The sequence below is a fragment of the Muntiacus reevesi genome, chromosome 2 (genome assembly GCF_963930625.1).
Source record: "Muntiacus reevesi chromosome 2, mMunRee1.1, whole genome shotgun sequence".
NCBI lineage: Eukaryota > Metazoa > Chordata > Mammalia > Artiodactyla > Cervidae > Muntiacus > Muntiacus reevesi.
Window position 1 is genome coordinate 180,005,991 of NC_089250.1, and position 15,174 is coordinate 180,021,164.

Here is a 15,174-nt window from a genome sequence, read left to right on the forward strand (position 1 = left end):
TGGCCCGCCGGTCTCAGTGCGGCTGCGCGGGCGGGGCCGGAAGTGCGCGCTCCGGGAGCGCTGGTCCGGGTCTGGGTCGCGGTCGCGGTCGCGGTGGCGGGTGGGCGGGGGTGCCCAGGTCTGGGCCTTAGCTCCCGGCGCCGCCATGAAGCGGGACGTGCGCATCCTGCTGCTGGGCGAGGGTAGGTGCTTGGGTTCGGGGTGGGTAGGGGTCTCGGGGCCGGGCCGGGCCGGGGCGGGGCGGGGCGGTGCGACCTCAGCCTCCGCGCTGACCGCGCTGCCCTGCGCAGCCCAGGTGGGGAAGACGTCGCTGATACTGTCGCTGGTGGGCGAGGAGTTCCCCGAGGAGGTAAGGCCGAGCGCCCCGCGTCCCCGCGCCCCCGCGCCCCTGCCCGGCTCCCTCACGGCTGCGTCTGCCCAGGTCCCCGCCCGAGCGGAGGAGATCACGATTCCCGCGGACGTCACCCCGGAGAAGGTGCCCACCCACATCGTGGATTATTCAGGTAGCGCGGCCGCCCGCCCGCCGTTGCGCCCAGGAGCCGGCGTCTCTGGCAGGTCTGCAGCGGGGTCTCTTTTTCAGAAACCGAGCAGACGGTGGAGGAGCTCCAGGGTGAGATTGACAAGGTACAGGGTGTCGGGGGCTGCTGGGCACCGGGTCAGGGCTCACGGCTTGGGGGCGGAGCCACCGCGGCCTGATCTGCTTCATCCTCCGAGGGAGCGGATTAAGGAGCCACAGCCTTGCTAATTCTGTCCCGACCTGTCCGCGTGGAGCTCTTCGGGCGGGGGCGGGGCTCTGCCTCTCCTGCCCACCGGGCTGGTCAGCCCTCCAGCCCTCCTCCCCTCGTCTTCCCTCTTCTGCTGGACCCTGGGGAGCAGTCTCCGAGTTCTTGAAAGTGATCCGTTGGACAACTGTGTGCCCACACCCCCAGTCCTGACCCTTTAGTCTAATGCACCGTCCTGGGTCTCCCGGTTGTACTGGGCTCTGTGACCAGGGCTGAGGGCTCTCTGCCTTCCTGTTTTCCGGAGAACCTGGGCCTGGACTAAGTTTCGGGTGCCGCCCCTGCAGCCTCCGCTGTGTCCTGGGGTGCGGCTGGGCAGGGTCCGGGCCACAGCCACCGTTTTACCATCACCCCCGTTGTGCTGTTGCCCTCTATCTGCTGTTGACGGTAGGGGCCAACGAGCGAAGAGCTGAGGCTAGGGTTGGGGCGCCAAGTGTCAGGATGGCTGTGTCCTGAGCCCTCACGGGACTCGCTGTCCAGAGCTGGGTACTAGGGCCTGGCTTCTGCAGCGGAAGTGGGCAGCAAACGGCTGACCTGAGGTGTGGGTGGCCAATGGCCAGTGACTCAGCCTGGGAGCAGCTGGAGCGATGGGCTTTCCTGGTCTCTGAGCCCCGTCCTGTCTCGCCTGTGAGCAGAGCAGGAAGCTTCAGGTCCCTCCGTGCGACCTTTGCCCTCCTTCAACAGGCAGACGTGGTGTGCGTGGTGTATGACGTGTCTGAAGAGGCCACTGTCGAGAAGGTGAGCATTCCAGGTTCTCGTCACTGGTGCTCAGCCTGGTCACCTGCCTGTTCTCCACACACACCCCAGGCTGGCCCAGGTTCAGGGCAGCTTGCACCCGTGGCAGACCCCATGTCTCACGAGGGCTTTGGGGAGTCTCATGGGGCCCCTGGCATCCATCTTCCCTGGAATTCCCCAGAACATGTCTGAGCAGAGATGGTGGATGGCTTTACGGCTAAGTCTCTTTAGGCCTGGGGGAAGGGCTGCTGACGCCAGGCCCTTTGTGAGTGTTTGGGAACTGCCTGCTGGCTGCTGTCCTGCACTGGCCTTGTTGCTGGTGGCCGTGACTTCCCTCCTCAGTGGGCCTGTCTTGAGCCAAGTGAGAGTTGCACCTGGGAGCTGTGGGCCAGGTGGGCCCCAGCCCTCACGGGCAGCTCTTACCTTTCAGATCCGAACCAAATGGATCCCGCTGGTGAACGGGGATACCAAGAGGGGACCCAGGTAGTAGGCAGGGCTTGGGGAGGAAGCTGGGCCCTGCTGGCTCCCTGATCCCTGGTGACCGTGGGCCTCTCCCCAGGGTTCCCATCATCCTGGTGGGCAACAAGGCAGACCTGCGGCCAGGGGGCTCCATGGAGGCCGTGCTGCCCATCATGAGCCAGTTCCCCGAGATCGAGACCTGCGTGGAGGTGAGTGGACAGGGCCATGGGCTACAGAGGTGAGGGCGTGTGCTTTCACGTCTCACCCGAGTCTGCTCCCACATGTCCCAGTGCTCGGCCAAGAACCTGAAGAACATCTCAGAGCTGTTCTACTATGCTCAGAAGGCCGTGCTGCACCCCACAGCCCCCCTCTATGACCCTGAGGCCAAGCAGGTGGGCAACGAGTGCCAGCGGTGGGGGGAGCAGGAGGGAGCGGCGGGGGTGCTGAGCCGCTGTCTCCACAGCTGAGGCCCGCATGCGCCCAGGCACTCACCCGCATCTTCAAGCTCTCAGACCAGGACATGGACCAGGCACTCAGTGACCAGGAGCTCAACGCCTTCCAGGTGTGGCCCCGCCTGTCTCCCGGCGCCCTACCCCCCCCACCCCCCGGCGGCAGCAGCCCTCACTCCTGGGCCGCCCTCGAGACAGAGGGAGAGGGTGCCCAACCAACAACCACTTTCTCTTGGAGACAGACGTCCTGCTTCGGGCACCCACTGGCCCCGCAGGCCCTGGAAGATGTGAAGATGGTGGTGAGCAAAAACGTGGCGGGAGGTGTACGTGACAACCGGCTGACCCTGGACGGTGAGGCCTGACGCCCGCCCTTCCTGCCGGGAGGTCGGGGCTGGGCGAGGCTGGGCTGTGCCCGGTGCCACTCTGTCCTCTGCATCCCTGAGCAGGCTTCCTTTTCTTGAACACGCTCTTCATCCAGCGAGGCCGCCACGAGACCACGTGGACCATCCTGAGGCGCTTTGGCTATGGAGACTCGCTGGAGTTGACAGCTGACTACCTCTGCCCACCGTGAGTGGCATTCGGGCTCTGGACTCGCCTCCACTGTGTCGGGTTGGGCGTGGGGGCCCTTGGCGTGCTCTCCCTGGGCTGGGGGGCTGCCTGCCTGGATGGCCTGTGTTGGGAGGAAGTGCCCTGCAGTGCCCGGGAGCTGAGCGCAGCCCCACCCTGGTGCCCACAGGCTCCGTGTGCCACCTGGCTGCAGCGCCGAGCTCAACCACCGAGGTTACCAGTTTGTGCAGAGGATGTTTGAGAAGCACGACCAGGTGAGGGCGCTGGGCCCCAGCTGCGCCCCTGCAGCCTCCTGAGCGCCTATCACTGCCGCCTCTCTGCTCACAGGACCGGGACGGTGCCCTCTCCCTGGCGGAGCTGCAGAGCCTCTTCAGTGTGTTTCCCGCTGCTCCCTGGGGCCCCCAACTCCCCAGCACGGTCCGCACCAAGGCCGGGCGGCTGCCCCTGCATGGGTACCTGTGCCAGTGGACGTAAGTGTAGCCCTTGCCCACCCAGACAGGCCCATGCCCTCTGCCCTGCGGCGATGCCACGTGCCCCCTCTCCTGTCCCCAGCCTGGTGACCTACTTGGATGTCCGGCGCTCTCTTGAGCACCTGGGCTATCTGGGCTACCCCACGCTCTGCGAGCAGGACTCCCAGGCCCACGCCATCACAGGTGGGTGCCCACTTCACCCCGGCCCCTGGCTAGCACCTCTCTGGCAGCCCCCACTTCCTGCTCATCCTCTCTCCCTGCCCACAGTCACCCGGGAGAAGAGGCTGGACCAGGAGAAGGGACAGACGCAGAGAAACGTCCTCCTGTGCAAGGTGGTGGGGGCCCACGGTGTGGGCAAGTCATCCTTCCTGCAAGCCTTCCTTGGCCATGGCCTGGGGGTGAGCATCTGCGAGACTGAGAGGGGACCTGGGGGCTGGGCTTCTGGGGAGCGGCCGAGCCGTAAGCTGCAGGGGCCTCCCTCCTCAGCACCAGGATGCCCGGGAGCCCGCTGGGGAGCCTTCCGTCTATGCCATTGACACAGTGCAGGTCAACGGGCAGGAGAAGTACCTAATCGTGAGTGCCAGAGGGTCCCCAGGGTGGGCCTGGCGTGTGCACGCGGGGGACACTGCGCAGCGTGGCCCAGGGACCCAGCCCTGTGCCCCTCTGCGACCATCCCATTTAGCTGTGCGAGGTGGCTGCAGACAGCCTGCTGACCGCCTCGGCGGACGCCTCCTGTGATGTGGCCTGCTTGATGTTTGACAGCAGTGACCTCAGGTCCTTCGCGCTGTGCGCTAGCGTCTATAAGGCAAGGTCCCGCCCACCCTGGGGGCCTGCAGGGTAGCAGGGCATGAGCAGGGACCCCCGGCACACTCACTCGGTCCCCGCCCTGCAGCAGCACTACATGGACGGACAGACCCCCTGCCTCTTCGTCTGCTCCAAGGCTGACCTGCCTGGAGGCGTCCCACTGCCCGGCCTGTCGCCTGCTGAGTTCTGCCGCCGGCACCGGCTGCCCGCCCCTGCCCCGTTCTCCTGTGCCGGCCCAGTCGAGCCCCACTTGGACATCTTCACCCGGCTGGCCACAATGGCCACCTTCCCGTGGGTACCAGCACACAGCCCCGTGGGAGATGCACCCTATCCCAGGAGGGCGGCATGGCTGTGGTGTTGGCACTGCGGTGGGGCGGGTCAGGCCCTAGGGGCCAGGCCTCGCAGGCTGCCCCTGCTTTGGGCGGTCTGTCGAGTGGGCGCGAGCAGGAAGCAGCTGCGGCGGCTCGGTGGTCTCTGGGAGACTGGGGTACAGCAGCAAGGGTCTCCTCTCTCCTGCAGACACCTTGTCCACGGGCAGCTGCAGGCCACCTCCTTCTGGCTTCGGGTGGCGCTGGGAGCCGTGGGGGCTGCCGTCGCTGCCGTCCTCAGCTTCTCTCTCTATAGGGTCCTGGTGAAGAGCCGATGAGGCCCCGGGCCCCGCGGTCTATCTCAGGGTGCTGGGGGGGGCAGGGCTTCCCCCGGTCTCCACTTTCCTCCTGAGGACAGCCCCCCACTGCCCTATCCCTGCCCTTGCCCCACCCACAGGTAGGCTGGCTCCCAGCTGCTGAAGGTGCTGGGTGTGGCCTGCCTCTGTGGGCAGCAGGTGTTGGAGGGACCAGGGGTGTTTGAGCAAGTCAGTGCCCCCAGACCCGAATTCTCAGGGCTACATCCCTTCTTCCTGGTCCTTGGTGTATGGCCAGTGGGTGTGAAGAGGGTATGAAGGCAGGAACTTGGGGCTAAAGGCAGGGGGTGGGAGCAAGAAAGGGCTGGACCAGCATGTGCCCCCACCCCCCCCAGATTTGAAGACCAGTCCAGGGCAGACGTGAGATTGGGTTTCCTGATTAAACGTCACTTGTGTCTTTTCCATATTGGGTCCTGCTTACTGAAAACGACTTCTTGAATTAATTGAAGTGCGTCCTTGTGGGTGTGGGCTGGGAACATTCCTCCTGAGCTTATGCCTCCCCTCTTGGCGTGGGTCACCATCCTGGGGCCTCGGGTCCAAGTCAGGACCAGTTCGGCCCCGATGCAGCCTCAGAGACTTGGGGACCGTGGAGTTCACGCTGGCTGAGGGTGAGGCTGGGGTGCCTGATACTGGAGGTCCTGCTGATGCGACCCCCTCCTCACTGCCAGGTGTACCCACTCTCCAATCTCAGCCTCCACCTGTCGGCTTGGCTGAAGTGTGCTGAGGCTCTGGGGCTCTGGGATGTGCTGGCATGCCCTGCTCTGGGGAAGCTGCCTTCTTTCTCACTACTACCCCTGCCCCTCCCCAGAGCCTCTGTCCCTCCCACTGGGCAGGGGACAGCCTGAGGACAAGGGGGCAGAGAGCCTTCCTGGGGCTGAGGTGGGGGCCCGGCTTGGCATTCAGGCCCTCACACTGGTGTTCATCCTGGGCTCCTGTCCCCTCCATCCTGCACTTGGTCTTCCTGTGCAAGGCAGGCCCTGGGCCCAGGCCCTCGAGCCCTGACAAGCTGTTTCTAGGGAGCGGGGAGCTGCCCACCCAGCAGGGATGCTCAGACCTAGACCAGTAGGGGCTGGGGGTCAGACCCGGAAGTTGTCCGACCATCCCGGTGGCCCCCAGTTCCACACCCAAGGCTCCTGGTGCAGTCCCCACTGGTGCCAGGCCTGGCAGGATGCTCTTTGCTGCTGCGTCCATCCCAAGGCCCAGCTGCACGGGGGGGTGAGAGTGCCACCTTCCTTACTTGGAGGGGGTCTGCCTGCCCTCCCTGGGGGCCAGGGCCCCTCCCCATCCCAGCTGTGGCCACAGGCGGGGTCAGAAGCCTCCAGCCCAAGGTGTGTGGGTCCCCACCTGCTAAGCAGGGCCAGCTGCAGGCCCTCCCTGCCCCCTGCTATGTGGGCTGGGCCTGATGCTAGGCTGTCAGGATGGGCAAGTTGCCTGCAGGGAGGTACCTTCTGGGAGCCCCCGCCTGGAGAGTCCCAGCAGTGGGCTGTTCCCTGAGGCCTTCCCCAAGGAGGTGGCGTTGGTGCTGAGACCCCGCCCGGGAAAACGGGTCGTGTGCAGGAGGGTCTTGGGTACTGCGCGTGACTCAGTTTCACGGCTGCCGCCCCGCGGGACTAGCAGGATGGGAACCGGGAGCCGCGCGCCGTTCTTGCCCAGGCACGTCCTCGTGCGGGGCGCGCGCGTGTCCCGACCGCGCGTGGCTGGGCGGGCGTCGGCGGCGTGTGCGGCGGGGGCGGGCGGCTCCGTGACGCGGCGCCGAGCGGAGCGGGCGGAGCCGGAGGGCCGGGGCGGAGCGGAGTCGTCCGCAGAGCAGCCCCTCCCGGCCGCGGCCGCCAGCCCCGGCCCCGGCCCTCGGCCCGGCTCTATGGACAGGAGCTCGCTGCTGCAGCTTATCCAGGAGCAGGTGCGTGCGGAGGTGGGGGGCGATGGCACCGCCCCCGCCGCGGCCCTTCGCCCTTGGGTGGGCCGGGGAACGGACTTCTCAGAGACCCTCAGCCCAGCGTCTCCCTGCGCGACCTTAGCCTCCTGCCCAAGACCTAGGAAAGGGCGAGCCAGAGCAGGGTGCTCACAGCGTGGAGGGAGGGGATTGACTGCCCTCATACCTTGGTCCTACCCCTCCAGGATGGGCAGGGCTTAAATGAGGGGGGAGACCCCTGGAGAACTAGTGGAGCTTCAGGACAGGGACCTAGGCACTGGTGCCCGCAGCTCCTAGGACCACGTGGGTACAGGGACCTGGACCTGGGGTGTTCAGAGGCTGCCTCTCCAGGGTGACCTGCCCAGCCCTGTGGTCTGGGGGCCAGGCCCACGCTTAAGCCCTGGCTGCTGGCCTCCCCCCAACCGCAGCAGCTGGACCCTGAGAACACAGGCTTCATCGGTGCAGACACCTTCACTGGCCTGGTGCACCGCCATGAGCTGCCCCTGGACCCAGCCAAGCTGGACATGCTGGTGGCACTGGCCCAGAGCAACGAGCGGGGCCAGGTCTGCTATCAGGAGCTGGTGGACCTGGTCAGTGAGCTGTGGGCAGGCAGCTGGGGTGGGGGCCCGGCCTGGCATGTGCAGTCCCTTGGCTGGAGTGGGGTGGGCAGGTGGCCCCTCCTTCCTGCCCTTTCCACTGGGGAGGGCTGTGGACATAGGGCAGAGCCTGGGACCCTGTGAGGAGCTGGGTAGACCCCTCAGGAGGGGCGGCCCTGGGTGGGGGGAGTATGGTGGTCTATTCCTGGGCCCCGCCCCCTAGATCAGCAGCAAGCGCTCAAGCAGCTTCAAGCGGGCCATCGCCAACGGACAGCGGGCACTGCCTCGGGACGGGCTGCTAGATGAGCCAGGCCTGGGTGTTTACAAGCGGTTCGTGCGCTACGTGGCCTACGAGATCCTGCCCCGAGAGGTGGACCGCCACTGGTATTTCTACCGGCACCGCAGCTGCCCGCCCCCCGTATTTATGGCCTCGGTCACCCTTGCCCAGGTGGGCCTGCCTGTCCAGCCAGCTCCCCGGGCGCCTCCCTCGCCCCTGGTCCTGCCTGGCCCCAGCACTTGTCCCCCCAGATCATCGTGTTCCTGTGCTACGGGGCCCGACTCAACAAGTGGGTGCTGCAGACCTACCACCCCGAGTACATGAAGAGCCCCCTCGTGTACCACCCCGGCCACCGCGCTCGGGCCTGGCGCTTCCTCACCTACATGTTCATGCATGTCGGGTGAGCACCCCTCATCTGGGTCTGGAGAGCTCAGCCCCTCGAAGTGGGGGAAGGGGGCTGGTAGCCCCACTGTGGACCCCACCCTTCCCTTCACACCCGTTTGCCCCCCCATGGCCAGGCTGGAGCAGCTGGGGTTCAATGCCCTTCTGCAGCTGATGATCGGGGTGCCACTGGAGATGGTGCACGGCCTGCTCCGCATCAGCCTGCTCTACCTGGCGGGCGTGCTGGCAGGTGAGGCAGCTGCGTGCGCCGGGGCCGCCCCCGCCGGCCTCACCCTCACGGCTCTCCCCTTGCTCACACAGGCTCCCTGACCGTCTCCATTACTGACATGCGGGCCCCTGTGGTGGGGGGCTCCGGCGGGGTCTATGCCCTGTGTTCTGCACACCTGGCCAATGTCGTCATGGTAACGGGGCAGCCCCTGGGGTGGGGTGAGGGGAGGGGCCCACGAGACCTATCTCACCACCTCTTCTTTGCACCCCATCAGAACTGGGCTGGGATGAGGTGTCCCTACAAGCTGCTGAGGATGGTGCTGGCCCTGGTGTGCAGTAAGTAGGGAGCCAGGGCGGGGGCCTCAGCCCCTGGCCAGGGGGCCTCACCTGCCGCCTCCCCCTGCAGTGAGCTCCGAGGTGGGCCGGGCCGTATGGCTGCGCTTCTCCCCGCCACTGCCTGCCTCAGGCCCACAGCCCAGCTTCATGGCGCACCTGGCGGGCGCGGTGGTGGGCGTCAGCATGGGCCTGACCATCCTGCGCAGCTACGAAGAGCGCCTGCGGGACCAGTGCGGCTGGTGGGTGGTGCTGCTTGCCTATGGCACCTTCCTGCTGTTTGCCATCTTCTGGAACATCTTTGCCTATGACCTGTTGGGTGCCCACATCCCCCCACCACCCTGACAGGGTCACAGAGGCCAGGGTGCAGGACCCCAGGGCCAGCCACGGGGCGGGCCTGCATGTCCACCCTCAGTGAATGTAGTCTCGAGGCTGCTCCTTCCCAGTGTGGGCTGGTGGCCCGTGGCCCACTGAGTCCAGGTCAAGCCTTACACCAGCCCTGGCCACCCCCTCCCAGGCTGGAGGGACAAGGACTGCTGGCCTGGGCCGGGGGGTGGAGGTCCCCAGGGGTGGCCCCAGAGGAGACCCTTCCCCCGCCTCTTCCCTGAGACTTGCAGTCTGAGCCTTTTTGAAGAATGAATAAATATTTTACACAGCATCAGCTGGCTGTACTGGGGCCCTGGGCTGGGCTCGTCTCCTCCTCACTCTGAGAGAGTTAACTAACCAGTTAACTAACTTGAGAGCCCTTCCCTCCACGAGAGTGGCTGAGATGCCCCCCTTGCTTCTCTGTACCCAGCGTGAGGTGTGTCTGTGGGAGCCGGGAGCCCTGGGGAGGGGCTGTGGGCCTCACATTCAGGTATCAGTTCAGCAGGCATTTATTGAGCTTCGAGAGCAGCCAGCTTCCTGGTCAGCCAGCCTCCTGTCCAGAGACTTATGGCCTGAGATCAACGGGCAGGTGAGCAGGCTCTGGGCCGCAGCCAAGTCACTCAGCCTGGGTCCTGCGCTTCTTGGTTGGCCTGGTGTCCTCAGCGGTGACCGGGCTAGGACCCAGGTTGGGCAGCAAGTTCGGGCACATCTCCCGCCCTACAGCCCAGGTCCACAGGGCCGTCTCCACGTGGTGTGGGGTCCACAGCCCAGATGCACTGCCTAGAGAAGGGCAGAAGGAGCCTGGGGCTTGGGGATACCGATCTTCCTACCGTCAGAGAGAGCTCTCCGTGACCACCCGAGCCGCCCGTGGTTTCCGCACCTTGACTCAGGGCTGTGGCACGCTCCTGCATCCGGCTCAGGTAGAGCAAGTAGTGCTTGACCGTGTACTGCAGGGCGGGCAGGCCGGGCACTGCGGCCACCGCCTCCTCAGACATGAAGGCTGCCACCTCAGGAGCTCCAGCAGCCAGTACCGCTGTGGGCGGTGAATGGACAGCACTCAGTCCCTCGTGGGCCTGGGGCTGCTGTCTCCAGCAACTCTCCCGTGTAACCTATCTGGCCATCAGACCATTTCACGGATAACGACACTAACAGGTCAGGTTCCACCCGCGACCCTGCCTGGGGGTGGTCCAGCTTTCCCGACTAACCCGAGGCGGTAGCCGGGCCCACGCCGCGGAGGGTGCACAGAGCCATGACCGCTGCGTACATGTCTGGCAGAAGGCGGAAGGCGGCGGCCGAACGCTGCACCACCAGCTCCGGAGAGTTGGCGGCCACGAGTTGCCGCAGGCGCGGTCGGAAGCGGCCCCTCTGTGGCCAGGTCGGGTCGGGTATAACGGGTGGTGGCTCTTGCCAGGAGCCCCCTCAAGACTGCCACGAGGGTGCGCCCCCAGGGAAGTCCCGCCCACGTGGCTGTGCCGCGCCCCACATGTGAAGCCTTACCGCCAGTTTCCACGCCAGCAGCCGCTCCAGCTCGTCTCGTGTCACGTGCTTCTCCGCGCGGGCCTCGATGGCCGCGGGCAGCTCCTCTCGGTACCTGGGGGGAGGCGGTGCTAGGGAGTCCGGTCCACGGGGCTCGGCCCGCCCGCCCCTGCCCCCTCCGCCCTACCACTGGTCAAGCGCTTCCAGCCGCCCCTGGGGGCCCGCGCGTGCCCGCAGCACCGCCCCGCGGCACTCCAAGACCGCGGCCCAGCGACTCGGGTCCGCACAGCTCCAGAGCCGGCCGGCCGCGGCCATCTCCACGCGCCGGGCGGGGCCTAGGGGGCGGGGCGTCGGAGCGCGGCCGCGGCCGGCGTCTGTCCGGGTGACCCGGCCCTTCGCAAACCGCGACGCCGCGTCGCGTTGCCAGAGAGTCACGCTCCCCGCCGGCCCCGCCCCCGCAGCGCGCCGGGGGCACGCGCGGCCCCGCCCACCCGCGCGGCGGTCCGCTCCGCCGGCCCCGCCCACCTGCAGACCGGAAGTTCCGGTGGCGGAGCGCTGGACCGGGCCCGAGCGGATCGCGGGCTCGGGCTGCGGGGGCAGGGCGGGCTGGGCGCGGAGCCTGGGAGCGGAGCCCAGGCGGTGCCGCGCGGCGCCATGAAGGGCAAGGAGGAGAAGGAGGGCGGCGCACGGCTGGGCGCCGGCGGCGGCAGCCCCGAGAAGAGCCCGAGCGCACAGGAGCTCAAGGAGCAGGGCAACCGGCTCTTCGTGGGCCGCAAGTACCCGGAGGCGGCGGCCTGCTACGGCCGCGCCATCGTGAGTGCGCCCGCGCTGCGGGAGGGGCTTGGCGTCCGAGCCAGGGGAGGGGCCGGGCTGCGGCTTCTGCCCCGCGCCGTCCCCAGAACACGTCGGGCCGTGCCCGCCAGACTTTCGGAGGGAGGGGTGGGTGCTTGGGGTCTGGGGCCAAGGCCGCGCCTTTCCCGAGTCAGTGCGGGTTGCCAGAGAACTATGTTGGGTGGGAACTGTAGGTATTCGAGGCCCACTGGGCTGGGGACCAGGCACCCTTGCCCCTTGAAGAGTAAAACGCGATGCTGGGGATTTCCACGAGTCTGGGAAAGCTACCTTCACAAGACTCATTGGAGTCCAGAGAGTGGGCTCACGTAGGCTTCACCCTCCCTCAGAACCCAGGGGCTTGGAAGCTGAGAAAACGCTAGTGTCTTGGTTCCAACTGTGGGCCTCAAATTGGGACAGAGTGGGCAGGCTGAGCTCACTCCCTCATGCTTACTGGTCCGGCCTTGGTCCCCAGACCCGGAACCCCTTGGTGGCAGTGTATTACACCAACCGGGCACTGTGCTACCTGAAGATGCAGCAGCACGAACAAGCCCTGGCTGACTGTAGGCGCGCCCTGGAGCTGGACGGGCAGTCTGTGAAGGCACACTTCTTCCTGGGGCAGTGCCAGCTGGAGATGGAAAGCTATGATGAGGCTATTGCCAACCTGCAGCGAGGTGGGCTTACAGGCTAGCCGGCTCCAGGGTGCCTGGGACCAGGTGGGTGGACCGACTGAGGTTTACCCAAATACTCTATCCCCCAGCCTACAACCTGGCCAAAGAGCAGCGGCTCAACTTTGGGGACGACATCCCCAGTGCTCTGCGTATCGCAAAGAAGAAGCGCTGGAACAGCATCGAGGAGCGACGCATCCACCAGGAAAATGAGCTGCACTCTTACCTCACACGGCTCATTGTGGCTGAGCGTGAGAGGTGGGCTCCCCCCTCTAGTCACCACTCAGGTTAATTCTGAGGTGTGAACACAAATGTTTATTGAAGGCCAACTCTGGCACGCAGGAGATGGAGGGGAATGAGGCCTGAATGAGCCTAAGATTGGAGTGGAGTCTGACTGCCCCTGGCCAGACCCATCTTTGATCACCTTTTGGTCAACCCCCAGGGAACTGGAAGAGTGTCAGCGGAACCACGAGGGTGATGAGGACGACAGCCACATACGGGCCCAGCAGGCCTGCATTGAAGCCAAGCATGTGAGGGTGCCCCAGCCCAAGTGTGGGTCCTGTGTGTGTGCGCATGCTGTGACGTGAGGTGCCCCGGCTCCTGTTGGGTCTGTGTGTCTTGGTGCCTGGGGAGGGGAGAGGGGTGTCAGGCCCACAAGTGGCTGCTTGGTTCTTTGCAGGACAAGTACTTGGCAGACATGGACGAGCTCTTCTCCCAGGTAGATGAGAAGAGAAAGGTGAGCTGCCCATCTTCTGGGGCCTGTGGGTAGCCAGAGCAGTGCCCCTTTCCAGCCCCTGACCTGACCCTACCCTGTGTGCTGCAGAAGCGAGACATCCCCGACTACCTATGCGGCAAGATCAGCTTTGAGCTGATGCGGGAGCCCTGCATCACGCCCAGCGGCATCACTTACGACCGCAAGGACATCGAGGAGCACCTGCAGGTGAGGGCCTGTGGGTGTTGGCAGCGGAACCCCCACCCATTGAGCAGCTCCTAATTCTGATCTTATTGTCACTACAGCGTGTGGGCCATTTTGACCCTGTGACTCGGAGCCCCCTGACCCAGGAACAGCTCATCCCCAACCTGGCCATGAAAGAGGTCATCGATGCCTTCATCTCTGAGAATGGCTGGGTAGAGGATTACTGAGCAGGGTGGCTGAATGGGCCACCCACCTGCCTTGCCCGGTATCCTAGCTCAGGAGGGCTTTGGGGCAGTAGCCCCTAGTTTTCTGTATATAGTTTATGTCCCTGGATCCCTACCCTGGTGTCCCCATCCCCACCCTCATCAGTTCTGCTGGGCAATGCGCCTCTCATCCTTCTGGGCCAGAAAAGCGGGGTGAGGGTGGGCTGGGCTGAGGCTGCTGCCACCATCTCTGTCCCTGTAATAAAACCTGTGAGCACTGCAGGGATGTGTGCTGGTGTGCAGTGGGCTCGCCAGCCACCCCCTTTGGCTAGCTGAGGAAGGTAGAGATGAAGACGCTGGTGTCGAGGTTGAGTGTGGCATGCCACCATCGGTCAGGGAAATACAGCACCTGGCAAGGGGTAGGGAGGGACATGTGGGTTGATGGGTTGGCTGGGGGTCCTTGGCCCAGCTCAGCCTGGCCCTTGCCTGCCAGCCACTGACCTCACCAGCCTGGATAGTGCATTCCAGGGGCCGTGCAGATGGTGTCAGGGCCGGGTATATGTCCCGGAGCCAAGATAGTGTGGTTTTGTTGGGGTGGAATTCGGGTGTCTTCTCAGGAGGGTACAGGAACCAGCGCTGGGGGTGGGGGGGAGCAGCAAAGTTATACTTTGTGTTTTGGTCAGTTAACCCAGAGTCTCAGCCCACACCCTGTGCTGACCTTGCGGCCATAGATCACCTCCGAGAACCCGGGTCCATGCCAGTGGAAGGGCACCCCAGAGCCAGCTCCTGTGGGGCGAGTTATGAGCACCTGGTTGCCAAGCTTAATCCTCCCCACCCAGCCCCCAAGTCCCCTCATCCTGCAAGGCACCCACCTGCAATCCCAAAGCTGTAAGCAGGAGTTGTACCCAGTAGGCTGAACGGAGGTGGAGAGTAGTGCTGAAAGAGGGAGGCCCATTCAGTGAAGTTGTTGTCCCCAAAGAAGTACAGAGTGTCTGCCAGCAGAAAACACAGGAGGAAACAGGGATCTCTCCAAGTCACCCCCCACACACATACACACCCATGGCCACCTGTCTGGCTCACCATTGCCCATGGAGATGGGGTCCTGGGGGTGCAGCATCTGCTCCACATACTTCTGAAAGGGCAGGTCCACTGCAGTTTGAAAGGCGTTGATCAGGACTAGTTGGTGCTGCCTGCAAGATGCTGGCAAGTAGGCTGGGCTGCAAGGTGGGGCAGCTCACCTTTCTGGTAGGAGTAGGTGTTGGCGGTGCTCAACCGGACCACGCTGTCTCCAAAGGAGGCCAACAGCCTCTGACGGGTGCATAGGTCCCGGAACCTCTGCGGCGGTAGAGAAAGGACTTAGGGGCGGGGCCCTGCACTGGCGAATGGTGGTCGAGAGGGGCGTGAATACTCACCGAATTGTCTGTGAGCCCCCGCAGAATGACAGGTCTGGAAAAGGCGTAGCTAGAAGGAAGGGCAGGGTCAAGGCCAGGTCTGACCCGCGCCCACCCTCGGCTCCCGCCCACAAGCGCTCGAAGGGGCTCAAGGGGAAGCGGCCTAGGGAGGAACAGTGCGCGTCCTCGGCGGTGCAGGGGACAGCTCTAGGGACAGGTTTCCGGGAGGTGTGGCCCCCGCAGGAGGGCGCAAGTACCGCTGCACGAACTCGGCGTAGCTGAGGTCGGCCCGGCGCTCCACAGTGCAGTGCTCCTCCTCCGTCACGGCCGCCGGCGCCCCCGGCCCGGGCCGCCGCCTGCCGACACAGCGGCTCAATTTGCCGGCCGGTTGACCGGCCGCCCCGCCGCGCTCCCCGCCCCACCTCGCCCGGCGCCGCTCACCACCCTCCGTCGGCGTCCTCCTCGGAGCTCCGGGCGGGAACCGCCAGCGTCCAGAGCGCGAGCCACAGAAGCGGCCGCGCCCCCAGCGCCATGAACCCGCCGCCGGAGGCACGCCAGGAGCGCCGCCGTGAGGCCACCGACCGGCTGGGGAGCCGCTTCCTTCGGCCCGGAAGGAGGGGGCACTTCCGGGGGCGGGGCGAAGGCCACTCCAAG

The 15,174-nt window shown here is 65.7% G+C and overlaps 5 protein-coding genes across 8 annotated transcripts; 3 read left to right on the plus strand and 2 right to left on the minus strand.

Annotated features, from left to right (window-relative positions):
- Positions 1–38: 38 nt before the first annotated feature.
- On the plus strand, positions 39–5,347 carry RHOT2 (ras homolog family member T2). The gene is made up of 19 exons (XM_065923931.1): positions 39–182; positions 291–349; positions 422–503; positions 581–624; positions 1,464–1,517; positions 1,945–1,997; positions 2,074–2,182; positions 2,264–2,365; positions 2,437–2,535; positions 2,665–2,773; positions 2,869–2,989; positions 3,159–3,243; positions 3,317–3,459; positions 3,542–3,642; positions 3,727–3,857; positions 3,946–4,032; positions 4,142–4,264; positions 4,352–4,554; positions 4,783–5,347. Exons 1-19 carry the CDS (start codon positions 146–148, stop codon positions 4,907–4,909), a joined length of 1,869 nt encoding a protein of 622 aa, XP_065780003.1. The 5' UTR covers positions 39–145; the 3' UTR covers positions 4,910–5,347.
- Positions 5,348–5,448: 101 nt separating this feature from the next.
- Positions 5,449–9,506, plus strand: RHBDL1 (rhomboid like 1). Of its 4 annotated transcripts, none has more exons than XM_065923932.1 (8): positions 5,449–6,845; positions 7,286–7,447; positions 7,677–7,901; positions 7,982–8,130; positions 8,249–8,361; positions 8,433–8,533; positions 8,615–8,675; positions 8,746–9,506. In XM_065923932.1, the coding sequence occupies exons 1-8, from the start codon at positions 6,348–6,350 to the stop codon at positions 9,015–9,017; spliced, it is 1,581 nt and encodes a 526-aa protein (XP_065780004.1). In that variant the 5' UTR covers positions 5,449–6,347; the 3' UTR covers positions 9,018–9,506. The 4 variants fall into 4 exon arrangements, with proteins under 4 accessions (XP_065780004.1, XP_065780005.1, XP_065780006.1 ...); XM_065923933.1 differs by having other exon boundaries at positions 7,728–7,901; XM_065923934.1 differs by lacking the exon at positions 8,433–8,533.
- A 17-nt stretch (positions 9,507–9,523) lies between these two features.
- Positions 9,524–10,944, minus strand: LOC136160382 (uncharacterized). Its single transcript, XM_065923936.1, has 5 exons — positions 10,702–10,944; positions 10,536–10,629; positions 10,244–10,403; positions 9,919–10,071; positions 9,524–9,818 (listed from the first exon to the last, which is right to left on the minus strand). Exons 1-5 carry the CDS (start codon positions 10,827–10,829, stop codon positions 9,655–9,657), a joined length of 699 nt encoding a protein of 232 aa, XP_065780008.1. The 5' UTR covers positions 10,830–10,944; the 3' UTR covers positions 9,524–9,654.
- Positions 10,945–11,051: 107 nt separating this feature from the next.
- Positions 11,052–13,411, plus strand: STUB1 (STIP1 homology and U-box containing protein 1). The gene is made up of 7 exons (XM_065923939.1): positions 11,052–11,327; positions 11,818–12,016; positions 12,103–12,268; positions 12,453–12,540; positions 12,690–12,746; positions 12,834–12,950; positions 13,028–13,411. Exons 1-7 carry the CDS (start codon positions 11,169–11,171, stop codon positions 13,151–13,153), a joined length of 912 nt encoding a protein of 303 aa, XP_065780011.1. The 5' UTR covers positions 11,052–11,168; the 3' UTR covers positions 13,154–13,411.
- Positions 12,311–15,152, minus strand: JMJD8 (jumonji domain containing 8). Its single transcript, XM_065923940.1, has 9 exons — positions 14,962–15,152; positions 14,778–14,876; positions 14,542–14,590; positions 14,368–14,464; positions 14,210–14,278; positions 14,002–14,121; positions 13,848–13,915; positions 13,631–13,765; positions 12,311–13,538 (listed from the first exon to the last, which is right to left on the minus strand). Exons 1-9 carry the CDS (start codon positions 15,051–15,053, stop codon positions 13,458–13,460), a joined length of 810 nt encoding a protein of 269 aa, XP_065780012.1. The 5' UTR covers positions 15,054–15,152; the 3' UTR covers positions 12,311–13,457.
- Between the last annotated feature and the right edge of the window lie 22 nt (positions 15,153–15,174).

What these genes read in the sequence shown, in the direction of transcription:
- RHOT2 (XM_065923931.1), top strand. Translation starts at nt 146, where the DNA reads ATGAAGCGGGACGTGCGCATCCTGCTGCTGGGCGAGG. An exon ending in CCACATCGTGGATTATTCAG is followed by an intron (nt 504 to 580) that starts GTAGCGCGGCCG and finishes TCTCTTTTTCAG; the next exon opens with AAACCGAGCAGACGGTGGAG. An exon ending in TGTGCGCTAGCGTCTATAAG is followed by an intron (nt 4,265 to 4,351) that starts GCAAGGTCCCGC and finishes CCCGCCCTGCAG; the next exon opens with CAGCACTACATGGACGGACA.
- RHBDL1 (XM_065923932.1), top strand. Translation starts at nt 6,348, where the DNA reads ATGCTAGGCTGTCAGGATGGGCAAGTTGCCTGCAGGGAGGTACCTTCT. An exon ending in TGCAGCTTATCCAGGAGCAG is followed by an intron (nt 6,846 to 7,285) that starts GTGCGTGCGGAG and finishes CCCCAACCGCAG; the next exon opens with CAGCTGGACCCTGAGAACAC. An exon ending in ACCTGGCCAATGTCGTCATG is followed by an intron (nt 8,534 to 8,614) that starts GTAACGGGGCAG and finishes GCACCCCATCAG; the next exon opens with AACTGGGCTGGGATGAGGTG.
- LOC136160382 (XM_065923936.1), bottom strand. Translation starts at nt 10,829, where the DNA reads ATGGCCGCGGCCGGCCGGCTCTGGAGCTGTGCGGACCCGAGTCGCTGG. An exon ending in GGGCCCGGCTACCGCCTCGG is followed by an intron (nt 10,072 to 10,243) that starts GTTAGTCGGGAA and finishes CACCGCCCACAG; the next exon opens with CGGTACTGGCTGCTGGAGCT. An exon ending in TGCCACAGCCCTGAGTCAAG is followed by an intron (nt 9,819 to 9,918) that starts GTGCGGAAACCA and finishes GCCCTTCTCTAG; the next exon opens with GCAGTGCATCTGGGCTGTGG.
- STUB1 (XM_065923939.1), top strand. Translation starts at nt 11,169, where the DNA reads ATGAAGGGCAAGGAGGAGAAGGAGGGCGGCGCACGGCTGGGCGCCGGC. An exon ending in CCTGCATTGAAGCCAAGCAT is followed by an intron (nt 12,541 to 12,689) that starts GTGAGGGTGCCC and finishes GGTTCTTTGCAG; the next exon opens with GACAAGTACTTGGCAGACAT. An exon ending in ACATCGAGGAGCACCTGCAG is followed by an intron (nt 12,951 to 13,027) that starts GTGAGGGCCTGT and finishes TTGTCACTACAG; the next exon opens with CGTGTGGGCCATTTTGACCC.
- JMJD8 (XM_065923940.1), bottom strand. Translation starts at nt 15,053, where the DNA reads ATGGCGCTGGGGGCGCGGCCGCTTCTGTGGCTCGCGCTCTGGACGCTG. An exon ending in GAGGACGCCGACGGAGGGTG is followed by an intron (nt 14,877 to 14,961) that starts GTGAGCGGCGCC and finishes CTGTGTCGGCAG; the next exon opens with GCGGCGGCCCGGGCCGGGGG. An exon ending in CACCTACTCCTACCAGAAAG is followed by an intron (nt 14,279 to 14,367) that starts GTGAGCTGCCCC and finishes TTCAAACTGCAG; the next exon opens with TGGACCTGCCCTTTCAGAAG.